The sequence below is a fragment of the Lineus longissimus genome, chromosome 6, assembly GCF_910592395.1.
Source record: "Lineus longissimus chromosome 6, tnLinLong1.2, whole genome shotgun sequence".
Taxonomy (NCBI): domain Eukaryota; kingdom Metazoa; phylum Nemertea; class Pilidiophora; order Heteronemertea; family Lineidae; genus Lineus; species Lineus longissimus.
In genome coordinates, this window is record NC_088313.1 from 21,442,263 (window position 1) to 21,461,144 (window position 18,882).

Here is an 18,882-nt window from a genome sequence, read left to right on the forward strand (position 1 = left end):
TTACTTTGAAGTTTTTTTCTTCCAAAAGGAAATGGCAGGATATTTTCATGAGCGAACACACACCAATTAGGAGGGTTTTTGGGAGGCTGTACGAAGCAGCAAGCCACTACATCTTTAGCTACAGGTACCAATGCCTTTGAAGTTGTTTCCAGTCATTTTTTCTTCAAGAGTTGGCACTGATACCAATACACTGCCTGCTGTTGCCTCAATACGTAGGGGCGTGATCGCCGACATGATTAAAGGTTGCAAGAAAACCTTCTTTGGCTGAACAATCAAGTCAATGAGTCTGCCAACCAACCAACCTCCAATGCTCAGTCTTACCATCAGGACCTCGCAGGATGGACGTTCATCTTGCATAGTGTCACACTCCACTCCACCAGCCAACAACCAGTCATTTTATCACCCAAAGATTAGACTGAAACCAACCACTACGACCTCTGTCAGTTCTTTCTGACCAATACCTCATAACCACACAGCTATAAATCACCATATTGTCAATATAATAACCAGTGTCGTAGAATATTAGCTCGAAACAAATCCTGCATGATTAGGTCTGACAGCTTATTAACACTCCTCCTTGTTTATCTTGTGGTACTCCTTTTTTTCTCATTTCATACTGACCATGATCAAGTGTTTGGATGACTGCTGAGCTAACCAGTCAAGTGGTTTAAGCACTGAGGATGCAGACTGTTGTTCGAGGTATGATTGACAGTGTGATACGTCAAAGCACTCCTGGCAACAGGCCTACTCTTTTCTCTGGTCAAGCAAAGCTTGTCTCTGATGATATCCCTCTTTATTTCCAATGCCAGGTGCCAGGAAGATGATGGGTACTATCACGATTCAACCAAGGAGATATGCTAAGTAAACACTCATGTGCAGAAGACATTGTCTTGAACACGTTGGGCTCTGCTCTCACCGGCATCTTGTGGTGAACCTGTCCCGTGATAAATGACTGGTCTGAAGCCGCAGTCTCTTTCCATGAGTACTCACTCGTTGACACTGTGACCAAAATTGGTTACATTCTATGACCTTGGACTGATCGAAAGAGGGTGACACTCAGCCTCATAATGAGCAGTCTTGAAAGGAGGCATGGCAGATGATGTAGAGCTGCCAGCATAAGCACACCATTGCAAGCTCTAACGAAACCAATTACAGCCAGTAACATGAGAATAATTCTCAAATTCAATTTGTGCCACCACCTGCGTGAGTCTCATGCGGTCCCTGTGGCCATATATTCCGGTCTGAAACTTTTTCTGTAAACTGCGTGTTCTGTGAAGGAAATTGAAATCCGACAAGAAATGGTTTTTAATGATATCGTATTGCCTGTTTCTGGAGTCGATTCACTCTCTCTGCCGATTGCTTTTCTTCCACAGAAAGTAGCACTAATCCTGTGGTAAACCTTTTTCAATCAGGGTTTAGGAAGTAATACAATATCCCCAAACAAGAGGTGCATTAGAGATATGATTAAGACACCATCTATACATGCCTCGGGAAGGCATCTCTATCTGTTTTTTCAGCCATAAAACATTGTGGCAATAGCCTTGAGCAGTGGCCTGAGATACTGACAGATGAGAGGTCACACAAGGCCACCATGGAGTTTTTATGCAGGAATATCACAGCGAAAGTCATTTCCCTTTTTCTATAGAATAAACAACATTGATATAGCTTGCGGCAAGAGATACTGTTAGATAGCAAAGCTCTTGGATTACGCTTTGAGATGGCTCTGAGACTCTGGTCAGCCATGCTGTGGTCTCATCAAAGGTTATGTTTCTCCCCAGTAGACACTGGTGAACCACCGCCTTTAGCGATGATGATAGTTAACAAGCAGCCTGGCTTGAAGATGTCTTCGTTGAATAACACAACCCTGTTGATATTTGCAATTCTCCCAGCACAGATTGCAGCATCATTTCCGTAATGAAGCCTCTTCACAAAAGCTTGTCCTGACCTCTTCAGCTGAACCCTAACAAGGGTCCAGACATATAAACCTACTGTAGCCAACTTCCAGGTGTGACATCCCATTGTTCCAAATCATCCCAATCACCAATCGATTAACAATGAAAATCAAACACACCTGACTAAATAGACCACATACGGATGACAGCAATCATGTTCATGCTGGACAGGGCATGCTCTTGATCAACACCCAATATCCTGTGCCTATCCCACTTATTACAAATCTCAGTTTCTAAATAATGAGTGGACATAAGACTGCCTGCCAAAAGGTGCCGATAGTTGATAGGCAGTGTTCCCGCAGCAGTTGTAAGAACTCAGCAATGATTCCACACCATGAGACCAGCAGTCATTGGAGCAGACCATGAGACCAGCAGTCATTGGAGCAGACCATGAGACCAGCAGTCATTGGAGCAGACCATGAGACCAGCAGTCATTGGAGCTGTTTATCTGTTTCAGGAAATGGTCCGTCTGCAGACGGTGTGAGTTACCATCGACCGCTCCACCGAGTCGTCACATCGATCATCCATGTCACAATTGATCTGTGTCTCGATGGGAGAAACCAGTAGTCTAACAACTGGCTTCGACATTGTGGAAACACCTCGTTTTTTATGTCGACCAAAAGCGTGCACTCAGCAGTTATTATTAGAGACTGGTGGAAGCCACACCTTTAGAAAGAGGAAACACAGTTTTTACATCAGATGTTTTATCAAAGAACTTCCACGACTCTCCCTTTGAAGAATCATGATTGCTTGATCCTAGCAGGGCGGGGCAAAGAATCATGATTGCTTGATCCTAGCAGGGTGGGGCAAAGAAACTATTCTCATTGATGTGGAAAGAACCCAGGCACTGAACCTCTGACAGCCCGAAAAAGCAATTTCAACTTTTTCTCAAAAAACTATCAACTCCCACTTGAGCAACAACACCGCGTTGAGTTCTTCTCTCGTATAATCATTGCAGACTGTTGGAAATGGAATACGACCGTGATCTGTGAAGGAGGTGTTCGCTTCTTCTATGACCTGAATGGTTATCAAACTTGAACAGCAACAGCCTCTTGACTTCTTTTCTTGCTTAACAAGTGAGCTTACGAGGAATCAATACAGAATAACACGACACCATATGCAACCTTGGCTTATTTCCTTTCAAAGAAACATGCTGTTTTTCTCTTTAAATCCGGTTTGCGTAGTCTCCATATTCTGTTGCAAATCTGTAATAGGATGCCTGGCATGTCATGACACATCTCATGGTCGGCTTCATCAGTGCAAATGAGACATTAATTCGCCAGGTACCGGTACTACACATGTGGTAAATGTCTTCTCAAGGACAGCATCCAATTACACTTGTCTCCTTTTGAAATTCGACATTGAAGAAGTCAGGAATGTAAGGATATCAACCCCAGAACACTGGACGACTCGATGACAGGATTTAGAATTGAGGAGTTTGTAATCTCGGGTTTACTTCTACATCATCTGCAAGCTAGCAGTGTCATTGATTGATACTGAGGAAGACTGAGGAAGTCTTGAACTGCATTCCGTTATCAGCTCTCGTCTGCCTCAGTCAGTGTGGCATGTTTGCCTGTTAACAATGGCAACCGACTGTGTCCCTTATCAGCACCTTGAGCCAATGACTGCATCATTCCAGGGTATCGCCTGAGATAAATGATTAGAGGGAACCCTAGACCATTGTTGTGGTTCATAAAAGTCTGGTGGGATTTGCGGACAGAATTTGTAAGTGTGATGGAGAGTATGTTGTGATGATGGCATAGAAAGGGATCTAGTTGTGACAGTCAGGTTGATGAATGTGTATTTACATCAGTTGGATGATTTGTCTTGGTTGTGAATGCATCGTTGCCATGCCCACACAGCACAAAATGTCTCCCATTCTCTTCCTACTCCAGGAGATAAAAAATAAGGAAAATATGCCTCCTACCCAGCTCAGAATACTCAATGGCAGCTCACCGCAGTGTTGGCTGCTGAGCAAGAACACTGCCAATCCAACCCACAGCTGGTCAAAGTGTCCTGCACAAAAAGTGCCTCTACATTGTTGACAAGTGTTTGAAGTCTATCTAAAAGCCAATTGATACAGCCTTCTCCCTAATTCTGCCAAATCACGACAGTTAATGCATCTGCAAGGGTCTAAGACCAACATCCCCCGAACCCTGGATGACTTGAAGAGAGGATTCAGACCCTAGGATTTCATCTCTCAGCTTCCATTTCTTGGCTTTGACTGATCTGATCTGTGGCAGAGACTTTGCTTTATGGGGAATCAAGGACCATTTGAGATGAAATCTACCAACGAGAGACATAGGTCGATAAGCTTGATTCAATCAGAACGGAAAGAGAACAAATGGTTCTAATGAACGAATGAGAGTCGAACACGTTTCTGGTTTTATCACAGAACGAGAATCAGTTCATCATGAATGGGGCAGAGGAAGCAGATGGATGACTTCCCAGTCCAATCACTCAATACATGCGATGTCCGCTGACGAAGTCCTCTAGTCATGTGAATCAATCATCATGATTGTCTACAATCTCTTGATGACCATGTGGCCAGAGAGAGTGTCTTGTCATCAGCCACTTCCTGAGAGACACATGTCACTCAGAACCTGACCACTTTTTACACCAAGAGACAGAAGAGTTTGAGCATCAACCACTTACTGAAAGGTGACACGCTCATCACTCAAACCCTTCACACCTCCAGTGTTGGTCCTCAACCACTTCCTGGCAGACGACTTGTAGTTCCTCGGCGTCGATCCTCTTCAAAGAGCTGTTCGCAAGGTCAGAAGTCCACACAAGCAGTTGTTATGTGACCAAGGCTTCGACAAGTCATGAAGTCAGTCAACATATATGTCATCCAAACAAACTTTCTATTTGTGAGGCTGTTCATAAAGATTGGATCACATCAGTTCTTTCTAGAACTCTTCAAGGCTGTTCAAATGGTTACTCATAGTCTACCTAACTATTTCCTCTTCCATACTGCTATCTATTGACAACCTGACAGAGTCATCTGGCCACATCCTCCACAATCTCCTCTCAAACTATTCTTTTTGTAACCAGCATACTGGTCTGCCATGAGACCGAGTAACACTCAGAAACCACCAGAACACCTCATCAGTCTTGCCAGTCATGACAGTGATTTCCTCTACAAAACATGGCTTACCGGTGCGGGGCTCTGTTGGAGTCATGAGCTGTCAAAATAGGGTGTAATAATGTTCCATTAGATCACAAAACAATGACTGATGCCTTATAAACAGACAGTCTAGATATTGTTACAAATTGAACATGATATATGAGCATTGCGAAGTTAGACGCTGTCCAGTCAAAAGCAATTATACAGTGGAACCCCGGTCAGCGACCAACCCGGTAACCTGACCACCCCGCTATGACGACCAAGAATAGAAAGTGGTTCCACTGTACCTGTTTCGGACTCACTTGAAACTGATGAGCAACCTTTCCCCAGGAACCTTCCACGCACTGCGCATCCACATCATGAAGGAGTCTCATCGCAATCTATAAGCTGCTTGAAGCTCACCCGGTCCACACACTCTCACCTTAATACCATAAGTAACCCTCCACGATGTTGGAGGATGAAGAGAGAGAGAGAATGGCCGTGGCTGCTAAGACTAAGATCTGAAGAAGAAGCTTAAGGACTGGCCAAGAGGATGTCATTAAGTCTTCGGGATGCAGCCTGATTGAATGTGAGGGGTGGACAGTGCTTCGTGTCTTACTATTGAAGCAATGTTGGTTTGGAAATGCTTTAAATGTGAGACTCTAGATGTTGTTTTATATCGGCCACACAACAGATTATCTAATCAATCTATTTGCTTCTCTTATGTGATACCTCGAGTCACCCAAACAATGCAATGATCACAAGAAACAGCAGCTTGCAGCTTAGAACAATCTTTACCAGTTCAGCAGAATGCATTCAACATCCAACTGCCGAAGGGTTGACATATTACCACCAATGATTCGTGAGATTCTCCTCCATCGTACTCTAACACGTACACCCCTAATTTTCCACAGAGCCCGTGGGAAAACAACAAGATGCTGTCGGCACAGTCATTTATTCATCATAATTGAATGTTTTGGTTTAGAGCAGTTCATATCTCTGAAGACGATGGTGCTACAAATTTCATTATTTGGTTGGAGGCAATAGTCTGTCGTTTTCTTCGGGTGATTGGATTCTGAATCTGTGTCTTGGGAAGAGAGCTACAACAGGTTTGAAGCCTGGAGTTGATTTGTGCAAGATGGGCTTCTTGGACCAAGGTGGCTGCAGGTTTGAAGCCTGGAGTTGGGTTGAGCAAGATGGGCTTCTTGGACCAAGGTGGCTGCAGGTTTGAAGCCTGGAGTTGGGTTGAGCAAGATGGGCTTCTTGGACCAAGGTGGCTGCAGGTTTGAAGCCTGGAGTTGGGTTGAGCAAGATGGGCTTCTTGGACCAAGGTGGCTGCAGGTTTGAAGCCTGGAGTTGATTTGTGCAAGATGGGCTTCTTGGACCAAGGTGGCTGCAGGTTTGAAGCCTGGAGTTGGGTTGAGCAAGATGGGCTTCTTGGACCAAGGTGGCTGCAGGTTTGAAGCCTGGAGTTGGGTTGAGCAAGATGGGCTTCTTGGACCAAGGTGGCTGCAGGTTTGAAGCCTGGAGTTGGGTTGAGCAAGATGGGCTTCTTGGACCAAGGTGGCCGCAGGTTTGAAGCCTGGAGTTGAGTTGAGCAAGATGGGCTTCTTGGACCAAGGTGGCCGCAGGTTTGAAGCCTGGAGCTGAGTTGAGCAAGATGGGCTTCTTGGACCAAGGTGGCTGCAGGTTTGAAGCCTGGAGTTGAGTTGAGCAAGATGGGCTTCTTGGACCAAGTCGGCCGCAGGTTTGAAGCCTGGAGTTGTCAGGGCATGATCAGGCAGTATCACAGGACCCATCTCTTCATGGATATGGCTTAAAAAATAAAGGCCGTCCAATTAGCAACAGAGCTAGTATCTTCAGGGCTGATCACAAATCTTCAGTAAGTCACGTCTGACCATGACTTCTATCAAGAGGGTCAAGGTTGAAGAGCTGGATGAGACAGCAACATTGAAATGGAGTGTATCAAAGGAGCATTATTCTCTCCCTGCCCACGACACATGAAGACTTTCAATAGACTTCTTAGAAGTCTTTGTTAATCGGTATCTAACAACATCCATTATTTCACCTGAGTCTACAGTCTGCAACCCTGGGCTCAAATAGTGTTGTCAATAAGTCAATTAATAGTGAACAATCTGATCTGAAGGTCACACCAGCTCAGCCACAATGAATATTTCAATCCAGCCCACCATCTTTATTGGTAATTGAAGCCGCAGAAAGGTCTAACAAGCAATGAAGACTAACAACAAGGTTCTTCTTGTTCAATCATTTGTCTACAACTGAACTTGAACAACAAGGTGATCAACTCAAAGGTCACCTCTACCATAACCAGCTATTCCTTGGCTAACGGGCAAACAACTGGTACAGAAGTATCATGAGGGAGAGAAGACAACCAAGTCTGCATATTTTACGAGATAAATCTCATGCACTAGCTCGGTACACCCACACAGATGCCTGAAAAACAATGCAATGGAGCATAAACATGGCTTTAATGTGATACCCTAACATTAGTTAATGATGAATAGCTGGAGTTACGTGATCGTCAGCACGATAGCCACTAATGAGATGAGCATGAAACAAATCATCTGAATAGTGCTGCACAAAAACGAACGGGACGGAAATTTGAACGTGATGCGATTAGTTAGTAAGAGCATTAAGATGTGGTGCTCCTTCTGTGTCATCAGCCCTGATTAGTTTCAAATGCTGGTAAGCCTGTTGAGTGGATGACAGGCAAGTTCAAAATAACTTCTTCGTAAAAAGCTTGAGTAGGCAGCCTTTTGAGTGTCTTATGTTGAGAAGTTTGAGTATGTGACTTCCAACTTGCTGGGATTCCATGAACAACCCAGTTAACAGGGAACGAAGAACTTTCCATGGCTTGCACCTCAGGCACAGTTTGCTGAGTAGAGCAACAAGAGAAGTGGGTAGAGATATTTAAACAACCTTCTCCTGTCTTCTTTCTCCAGCCTTGGCTAGAACGAACATACCTAGCGGTATACAGAACCATTGCAACAACTTGTCATTTCAAGCAACAGCCAGCCGGCCTCAAATGTTTTGCATGGAGAGTTTCCAGTCAAGCTGCTGTCCACCATTAGCTCCCCACTCAAGCCATTGCAGGAATCAATATCTTATTCCTCACATGTAGTTTCACCAATCAAAGTAAATATTTCCTGAAGTACACGACAAACTGATAACAGACCCCATCATTTTTCTTCAAATCATGGAGCAAGACTTAAAACAAATTTGCTGAAGCCCAGAAGCGCAACTTTGAAGAAAAAAATTGAACAGTCAGCCTAATAACATAATCGCAAACAGCAGCTTATCTGAGCAAATTAATCCAGCCATCAAAAGCTTCCATTCCTGGTGAATTCACTCAGAGACAGAACACGTGCCCTTGATCTAGGATTGTAGCGGGAAGCAATTTACGCTCGTGGAGACAGATAAACTTGGCGGGTATTCATCATCGATTAAGGATGAGAGCATAAAGATCGAGGCATCGTACAATGAGAGGGAGGGAGCCAGGCATTCACCCAAGCGTTATATTTCATCAATATTGCCACAGTTTTGTAGATGTTGGTGTGGTAGAGTTAGGTGTTTCTCCTGGCTGAATCCGTCTGTCAACAGATGTTGGTGTGGTAGAGTTAGGTGTTTCTCCCGGCTGAATCTGTCTGTCAACAGATGTTGGTGTGGTAGAGTTAGGTGTTTCTCCTGGCTGAATCCATCTGTCAACAGCTGTTGGTGTGGTAGAGTTAGGTGTTTCTCCCGGCTGAATCTGTCTGTCAACAGATGTTGGTGTGGTAGAGTTAGGTGTTTCTCCTGGCTGAATCCATCTGTCAACAGATGTTGGTGTGGTAGAGTTAGGTGTTTCTCCCAGCTGAATCCATCTGTCAACAGCTGTTGGTGTGGTAGAGTTAGGTGTTTCTCCCGGCTGAAACTGTCTGTCAACAGATGTTGGTGTGGTAGAGTTAGGAGTTTCTTCTGGCTGAATCCGTCTGTCAACAGATGTTGGTGTGGTAAAGTTAGGTGTTTCTCCCGGCTGAATCTGTCTGTCAACAGCTGTTGGTGTGGTAGAGTTAGGTGTTTCTCCCGGCTGAATCGTTGACATAGTGTGAGGCAATCATCAGCAACTACACAAGCGCACTTCCTTGGAAACCGGGAAAAGATTGCATGCGACAAAATTGTTTCTTGGCCCTCCCACCAGCTGTCTAAAAGGGCTGGTTGATATTGTGGCCTAGGTAACGGACACCAATGGCAACCACACAAGTGCATTTACCAACAGTCACCTGATCACTTTCATTAGCTATTGTGGATGTTTACTTTGGGATAATACGTGCCTGATGGATGTTTGGTAACAAAATGGGGGATGGAATGGTGCATAAAGGATGTCTGTGACTAGACATGGGTGCTGATGTCTGCACAGTCCACTGTTATTGTTGAAGCAGTGTTCTGGCAAAAGACTATGGAGCACTCTCAGCGCAGTCAACCAAGATCAAGGACAATGCTGTCTCCCATCGTCGCCAATGATTGATGGTGATTTTCTGGTCAATCGACCTTGGCGGATCGAGGTCAATATATCTACGCGGCTTTCATCAAGTATTGGAATAGATGGAGCGCCAGGGTTCTGCGATGTGATTGGTTAAACTGGTGCAATCAGTCGAGCAAGGGAGACAGCATTAGCCCAGATGTGACTTTATTGGCACCGGGCGCCAAGACCATGAACCCAAGTGCTACTTTATGAATAGCTAAACTGTTTCATTCTCATGGATGTACAACTTCTCTATTTCTATTGAAGTTATAAGGGACAGGAACCAAGGCTAGGCTAGGGACCCACACAGTTCAGGTGAACTATCCTTGTACCACTTGCTCAATGAAAGGGGCTTCAGTTAAATTAGTGAAGAACTTTATATCTTACCTGTGTATGATATGCCTGCACTGAAGGTAATCCAACGCCAATGCGATCTCGCAGAGATACAGCTTCACACGAGACTCGTCAAACTTAACATCCTGTTGTATGTGATAGCGTAAATCCCCGCCGAGCAAGAGGTCAACGACCATGAACATGTCCTCTTCGTCTTGGAATGCAAACCACAGATTGACGATAAACGGGTGATCCAACGCGGTGAGAATCTCCTGCTCACGTAACACGTTACGGATAGCATCTTTGTTGACACACATCATCTTGTTCATGTACTTCATGGCAAACATCTTCTTTGTGTCCTTCTTTTGTACAATACACACCTGAAACGAGGAGAGGGGTTGTTTCAGGGCAAACCACAATAAGATTGGTCAAGGAATCTTGCTAAATCACCACATCACTCTGACATGATACGATTCTGGTGCTGGTTCTTGTTTTGAGAGACAACTCAGTCAATGAATGGAACTTGCATTAGCAACCATGTCAATTAAACTAAGTCTCTGCAATGAAATCAATTTTTGTTTTCTAGTTTTGCAGACAAATGACTCTTTTGAATGAAATTCTCATATCCCTCAGTATTTCATATGAAATAACCTTGTTTTTTCCGCCAAGTGTCCTTCATTTGTCCTCGTAAATGAGACAGAGTCAAAGTACAAGTTCCTCATGGAAGCCTAGGACATTTCATCCGAGGACATTCTGCAGGCTAACAACAAGCCTCCGACCCCAGTCTTTCCATAACCATCGAGATCAGGAAGGGAACAGACCAGTTTTTGTAAAAAGCAGCAGGTTGATGAGAAAAGAAAGTACCACTGGTTTATTTTATCGGATTTTTGTTCTTTGCCACTACGGCACACTTCCAGCCAACAAGATCAACATATCTGAACATGTACAGTAAATAATACACCACTGCTCTGACTCTAGTTGATGCTGTGGACAATCTCAGCCAAGATGATTGGATTGAGAAAAAGAAATCAGGGACATGATTACCTCCGGCTTTATGATGTCGAGTTTTAGATGACTTTTCAATATCGATAGAGTGTTCTTGCAAATACAAAGAACTAGAGGTCAGGAATAACAACACCATCTTCTTCCTTTGGGTTCATCAAGGAACCACTGCACAAACAAGCAATCAGTACTACTGACGATTATTGTCGCAACAAAAACATCTCGTTTGTGGGTAGAAGCGTAATCTATTGGTAATATGATTAATGTCTCACTCAACAGATGTGTAATCGAAATGACTTAAACCACAAGCAAGGTATGATAGCCCCAACGCTTAGATGATAAGTGGCAGCCACTTTAACGAGATGTCACACTGCCAACTGATAGATAACCAGTTAATATTGCATTGAGTGGGATGTAATAATAATGACAAAGATGAAATCGATGCCAACAGGATGGACTCAGCTACCTGTGACCACACTAAACCTCCTCGCACCTTCCTGTATTGACCTGATGAAACAACCGTAACCCATGGCGATGGGAGTATGTTGACACATCACCATGACAACCTGGTCTAAAGCATTGACCAAGCCTCCAGGGAGGAGAGAGGTGCAATATGACTGCATTGCATGAATTGATCAGACTAATCAGGTGGCTGAGTGAGGTGACAATCAGTCCCAAAACTTTTTTGACTTTTGTTACCGGGGTTCCACTGTATTCTGATGATCAAGCAGTCACCAGAAAACCAGGACTCAAATGCAGTTCTCTGGAATCTAATCGCCAATCAACATCCCCAGATGTTTTCCCATGACATACCATCAATTAAGCATTAATCAATACATCCATCTGCTGTCGTCTGGGTGAAGGTGGTTTACATGGTCCTTGTGAACAAACACCAGCCATTCTGGGCCAATCATCGTGTAGTCTTGGACACCTTGTTCATGGCAATATCTACACACTGTCTCCTGTGAACAAACCAGGCAAATGGTTTCCCCTGTATCTTCGTTACAACAGCCATTTACCTTCTGGCAGAAAAATCAATTCTCTAGAATCTGATATCTGCAACTACACCCAACTTGATACTTCCCACGGCTCTTATTCTACCACCACGAGTTCCAGATAACAGGTCACTTTCTGATATGGAGCCAATCTCACAAAGATCTCGATCACTTTCCTGCCACTTCGACAAATTGTGCCAAGCCGACAAAAATACTGTCTTATCGATTAATTTTGATATGAGCAAATTGCATTACAGGAGAAAAATGTGTTTGTAATAAACGCTGGAGCAGCAGCTGACTTCACATTCATTTCACTCAAGGTGCAAAAATAGTGGATTTTAGATAAATATTCTTTTACAATGATATCATGACGACCAGCCAATCATGGTAACAGTACCGCTGAACACCACCTCGCTGCCTTGTTGCCATTGCATGCCCAGAAGGACACCATGCAAATCATGACACTTGTCATCAATGCTGAACGTCCATGCCTCCAGCTTATCAACCCTTTATAAGGACCAATCCTTTGCCATAAGAAGCTAGAGCAGAGCAAAGCATTGGAAACATTTCAATTGTGCCTCGATGATCTGTGAGGTGTTTCATCTGTAAGGCAATATATTGCTGTGTTTGCCTAAACCTCCTGACAGAGTTACTTTCCCTGTTATGCTGCTAATGTGTCGTGAGCAAGGGGAGTCAGTGGGAGAGAATGAAGGGCAGGTTCTCACAAGATCTCATCGCCAACAGGACCAACTGTGGAGCCGTATTGCCATCCCGTCCTTGTGGAATCAGTGCTCTACTCCAATTAGTGCAAACAAAAGTTCGACCATAAAACTGTCTCTGAAATTCTGCAGTTTTCACTCAACGGTGTCTAACAGCCATGACTGAACATTCAGTTACTACCACTTGTATGTTCTTCATCTTGAATGTTTAGTTACCATGGTAACAAGGATACTTGGTCACCTGTCAAGTTCAAATTGTAACTATTCTCCCATGTTGTATATTTTATCGTTAAATCACGTGTCAGTAATGCCTGTATAATGATCATCGATACCGATCTTTTGATAAGGCAGCAACGAGAGACATTTCTGAAGCTCGTCCTCTCGCTCAAGACTCATCAAATCTGGTAGACTCTTTAACTGTTAGACAGTGCACTGTCCCAATTCTATTGCCAAACATATAAATACTACTCAGATCAAATTTATCTTTTCTGTAGTCGATCAGTCAAACCAGTGGAGACTGTTGAGTGAGGTATGGATAGTGCACATGGAAATCACTCGGTGGATTATTACAATTTTGATCATTTTTGTTATATTTGGAGTTGGCCTATCATTTAGAGAAGGCTTGAACCTGTGGTATTTCATTATCACCATACCATCCAGTTTGACATTTAAACTTTCCCTAGCTTAGTGTAAGCTCTAATATCATAGGATCCCCAAGCTATAAGAAATGATTCAACAACACAGCAAAGGTCTCGGGCCCAATCAACAGTAGCATGTTTCAATCTTTCAGGATGAAGATTGCTGGTACAGTGGAACCTCGGTCGGCGAGCACCCCTGTAATGCGACCACCCTGCTATGACGACCAAGAATCGCTGTTTTTTTTACTTTGAAAATTTTTCAGATTTTTGAACTTGTGAAAAAGTTCAACTCTGAAGGATGAACAAATTTCCAAGTCCAAATATTTTTTTAACTTTTTTCTTTTTTCTGCTCAAAATGAAGAAACATCATCAGTCCCAAAAAATCTTTGACTTTGAAAATTTTTCACAATTTTGAGTTTTTGAAAAAATTCAACTCAGAAGGATGAAAACATTTCTAAGTCCAAAAAATCTGAAAAATGTTCAAAGTCAAAAAACTAGCTGACTGAGAGAACATGTTCGTCATTCTAAAGCAACTGTGAATGTTTCAACAGACTCTTTTTTAAAGATATACAATTTGAACACCCCAAGGACATCAGAAAATTTATAAGATGTCATTTGTGAAACATGATGAAACCAATTGGTGGAGAGTTCTCTCAGAGCTTTAATTTTAACTCTGGGAAAGAAGTCTGGTTGCCTCTCGGCAATTGCATCACTCAGAATCACAGAGGTGATTAACCTTGAACGTCTCATTGAAGAGAATGCAGAATCTCCTTCAATTAGATCAGGAATCTTGCATTTCAATCTGATTTTTCTGCCTTTTCTGTTTCAGCATTAATTTAAGAGGATCCTGATTAGGGTTAGGTGATGATGACATTTTTCAGCTTCGCTACTGCAACCGTCATTTTAAAACAGTTCGATTGAAAACCTGACTAAAGGATGAAGTGTCGTCAGATTCTCATTGTTTTGGTGTCAACTGCAGTTGACAGCAGAAGGTTTTGCCAGCTGTAGAATGACAATCTGTGCACTTACCTTCCCAAAGCTTCCCTTGCCAATGGCGCGAAGGATCTGGAAGTGGTCAAAGTTGACTGGAAAAGAAAAGGAAACATTGGGCTAAGATAACAAGCTAACCAGATCTAAATGCTAGACATAGCACTGCTACAGAGCTGTCATTTCATCATCTGGGACATCTTGCCCATACATGCCAGGGAGGAGGTAGACAAGACAGTTAGGCAAGCTTTAACAAACTGAGCAATTGCAATAGTCAAGAGGACATCATTTGTGACATCTCCTCCCTGGTTGTCCAAGACAGGGAAATAAAAGATTGGGACAGATGGTTGTGCTGGACCTGGATGAAGTGCCTCACCCAGGGCTATGGTTGTCAAGGACAATGTGGAGGCTATGACTAATGTGGTCCCTTTCAAACCAAACCATGCTTACTGAACTGCATCCTATTGCAATAACTGCAATCCAGTTTGTGTCTCCTCCTGGGATTTTTGTGACTGAGTGTGACACAGTCACCCTAACTATCTCCTGATGCAACACATAGCGGCTGAGAGTTGTGTTGTCTCCAATGAGTATGCCCATGGTCGGAGTGTGTTTGGTGACAACTGGGCCAATCTAAGACTTGGAGGGACAGGTGCACACAAAGCTTAGGCTGCTGTCTATTTGCAGTAGCTGACAATTCCCCTGTGTCCTCAGCAGCTACAGCTATGACTCTTGAAGACATGAATGGTTGTGACCCATGAGGACAGATACTTCGTTGTGTCAAGCTAAGATCAGTGTCTTTCAAACCACACCAACAATTCATCATTTGTGGTTGCTTCTCTAGCGGTGTGATGTTGAAGACAAGGAACTACTGGACTCCAGAGGACATAAACCCATCCAAGTCACAACATGACATCAAGTTGAGTCATGTCTTTGTGAAGGGAAACCACACACTTGACTGGAGTCTAGCCTTTGTCGTCTCCTCCAGTCCCCTGGAATCACTATATTAATCCCTGAACAATAGGAAGCCAAGGGGAAGGAAGAGTATTTGCATAATCTGTGAGCCTATGATTATTGAAAACTGACATGTGGACAACAAAGGCAATGGAGTCAAGGATCAGTGAGTGCTTGCTAATAAAGTCATGGCCCATTGGACCTCAATAGAGGATTAGCCAGGCCTCTATTGTGATATTTCTAAAGCGGGTTTTACACAATAGGTTGGAACAAAGGACGCGGTCTATCTTGTGATACCTACCCTCGCCATTGGCATCAAAGGAAGCCCGTTTGGTGGAACTGCTTGCGCCCATCGTGCAACCTATCTTGGCAACTATGGGTAACCGCACGCGCCCGAAATGGGGCTCACTGCGGAAATACGGCACCAAAATTAGAAATTCAAAGGTCTATCTATAATAGAATATCTCAAGGTGTCCAACCATCTAATTTTTTTATCCAGTCGATCTGTTATTTTCGGAGAATATCACACTTTTGATGCCACGTTTTGAGCAACCTGCATCCTCATCCTCCATGTTGACTTCAGTAGTGTCTGCAGTTGATAATAGGTGGATCCATCGATAAACCCGGAAATGCTAATTAGGTAAACAATGCCACGTGCTTATCATGGAAATCCAGCAGGGCGTGTCCTCAGTCAGGTTGTGACAGTTCATCTCATGATCATTCGGTTTGTGAGTTGCTTCGTTTTATCACAATATACCAGTTGTGATTGAATACTCTTGTCACAGCTGGTTGTGACTCTGTTGGAATAGTATCACCGGTAGCCTAAGTGACTGTCCTCTTCATTTGGTTAAAAATTGACAGACAAAAGTATCGGGTTCACCCCTAGAAGAAAGAATGGCGACACAATAGACACATAGAAAGATCAGGCCCTTCTGCTTTTATTTAACAGTGAAATGTGAAGGGCCACCTGAACCAGTGCAGATATAGACATAACGAAGAAAGACCATTTCACGGAAGAAATATTTCTCTGAGCTAGTCTAGATAAATGTATATTTCTAGAGGAGAAAGACCATTCAAGTTATGAAACATTTCTCTCATCTTGACCCTTAATGTATTGACATTCCTAAGCTTCCAGACAACGCGCGTCAACATGGGCGGAGGCATCCTAGGAAAAACGAACATTAACCCCTGCCGTGATTTCCTCAGGATTGGGCGGGCGGTGGCTGCAGAGGAGGCACTATCGCAGGAAGTTCAGTACGATTTCTCTCTGAACTAGTTCAGATATATTCATACAAGAAAAAGACCACCGCCAGCCTCACCAGCCATCATTTGAAATTTGGGTAATGAGAGCGAAGTGACTTGGCCAAAGTTACACAAAAGCACAGTTTTCTGGTTGAACCGCGGGAAATTTTCCTGGAAACTATTTTGAGATGCTCTATTTTTAGATCATTTTGGCAAAAATATCGCGCACCTCGTCCCATGTTGCTTGTTCACATTATCATGGACGGGAATTACATGTGGAAGTGGTATCCTGTTCCCAGGAGACCGAGGATGAAAATTCGTCTGCAAAATCGTGTCCTCCTGAAATTTTCATTTTTCATGCGGAAAAAGTTTGGGAGGTGATTTAAAACTATCTGAAGGTGTTTTTTCATTATGACAGGGATACAGTGTGATCTATTTTATAATGAATTTCTGAAAGATTTGGGGAAATCTGAGGGTTTTTGAGTCATGTCGGACATGAGAGTCATGGCAAAGATGCATGGGGGAGATTATTACTTGGAGATATGTTGAAAGTTGCAAATAATGTCGTCCTAACTCGAAAATATGTGCAGACTGTCCCATATCAGAGGCATTTCCTTTCTATTGTATTGAGTATTTCATCGATGAGGTTCTTTGGCAATGAAAACCAACGATAGGGGCCAAATGTAGTTGCGGCGTCGATTCCATGAAATGCGTGTATGCGAATACACTGTTTCTTTGCTTTGCATTGCATTACATTCGGAGGCCACGTAGGGTTGAGGTTGAAACACATCGAAGAGTCCATTGCCGATTCTTCAAAGGGACAGAGCATTTGAGAGGGAGTGGTCTAATGTTACAGTGCCTCTGGAATATAGAAATGCTGTTGTTCTACACAGAAATGAAATATAACTTCTTCCAAACATATATCAGAAAAGATCTCCAAGGATTTAGTCCAAAGAAAACAATCCAACATTCAAAGTCGCCTCCTTGACCACCTCTGCAAATGGGCCATTTCCAACCCTTTCGGGACCCTCGCAGGACCGCAAGACAGGGATGATGGTCATCAGGTAAAAACAATCCTTAATCATCTGCCTTTCCTGTTGACAAATGTTCCTAATTATGGTTTAAATCCAAGAACCAATGTTTTATCTTGCCATTGATACAGTTTTAGAAGTATCAGATATTGTTTTCTCTTTAATTTCTGTTGACAAACACAGCAGTCGTTGAAGCCGCATGATGTCTATGCCAGCACAGTGGCAGCGGGAATGGGCCAGACAATTTTCATACCCCCTCTTCCCACAAATAGTTTCATTACTCTTGATAAAATGAAATCCTTTCACATCAGGTCCTTCTAGGCTTTCTTAACAGAGAATAAATGCTGAAGAAAACAGCTGGAAGTAGTGCAAAAATGAAAGTGTCTTGTTGATGGTTGTGCCTTTGTCTTTATCTGAATTGATATGCTTCTTTCACTTTTTAGGCTCATCAGATGATTACTCGCACTCTTCTCACACAAGCAAGGGTTATGTCTGCAAAACGAAGGATGGCTTTGTGATTTGCAAGAAGGATGTGACTTTGTCTTCCGTCCTCGATATGTTGTCTTCACTGTCTTTGTTGTCCAATCAGACCCAGGAGGAACATTATGAACCTTTTGTGTACCTGGATTATCTATGGATGCCCTTCTCACTGTCTCTCTCTCCAACAACTCTTCGTACTCTGTCACGTACCTTACATGTCCCCAATTAGCCACTCCTTAAGAAACCTGAAGTATGATCTATGAAAGTCTCATGAACACTTCGACATAAACTGTCCACACATCCAGGAAAATGAGGACTGCTCTCATCTTGGATGGAAATGGAACGCTCTTATCTGGACCCTCCTTGCCCAGCTTCTTTGAAAAGGATAAGAGGTAAGTGAGGTTGTCATGTAAAGACATATCATATTTGTCCCTTAGAAGTGGAGGCCTGGCAGTGTCCCCCGACAACCCCCATGATGATAAGAGTTCAAAATCCTGTCTTATCGATCTCTGGAGGAGACCGTCCTACAGTTGAGTTGGGGCCAGGTTTGCTTCTAAGTCCAAATATATTTTCACTTTTCTTTTCTGCTCAAAATGAACCAACATCATCAGTCCCAAAACTTTTTTGACTTTGAACATTTTTCAAAATTTTGGACTGACTGAAAGTTGAAAAAATTTCCGAGTCTAAATTTTTTTTTCACTGTTTTTTTTTTCTGCTCAAAATGAACCAACATCATCAGTCCCAAAACTTTTTTGACTTTGAAAATTTTTCAAAATTTTGAACTGACTGAAAGTTGAAAAAATTTCGGAGTCCAAATTTTTTTTCACTGGTTTTTTTTTTCTGCCAAAAATGAACCAACATCATCAGTCCCAAAACTTTTTTGACTTTGAAAATTTTTCAAAATTTTGGACTGACTGAAAGTTG

General features: G+C 43.0%; 1 protein-coding gene across 2 annotated transcripts in view; it reads right to left on the reverse strand.

Annotated features, from left to right (window-relative positions):
* The window catches only part of LOC135489210 (serine/threonine-protein kinase 32B-like), a 34,484-nt gene extending 18,714 nt beyond the window's left edge, over positions 1–15,770 (reverse strand). For both annotated transcript variants that reach the window (XR_010447110.1, XM_064774451.1), the window contains exons 1-3: positions 15,507–15,770; positions 14,297–14,352; positions 9,968–10,293 (exon numbers count right to left, since the gene is read on the reverse strand). Coding sequence is in view for 1 of the 2 variants with exons in the window: in XM_064774451.1 (XP_064630521.1) it covers positions 9,968–10,293; positions 14,297–14,352; positions 15,507–15,558 (434 nt within the window). In the remaining variant the exon portion in view is untranslated. The remainder of the gene's footprint in view (positions 1–9,967; positions 10,294–14,296; positions 14,353–15,506) is intronic.
* Between the last annotated feature and the right edge of the window lie 3,112 nt (positions 15,771–18,882).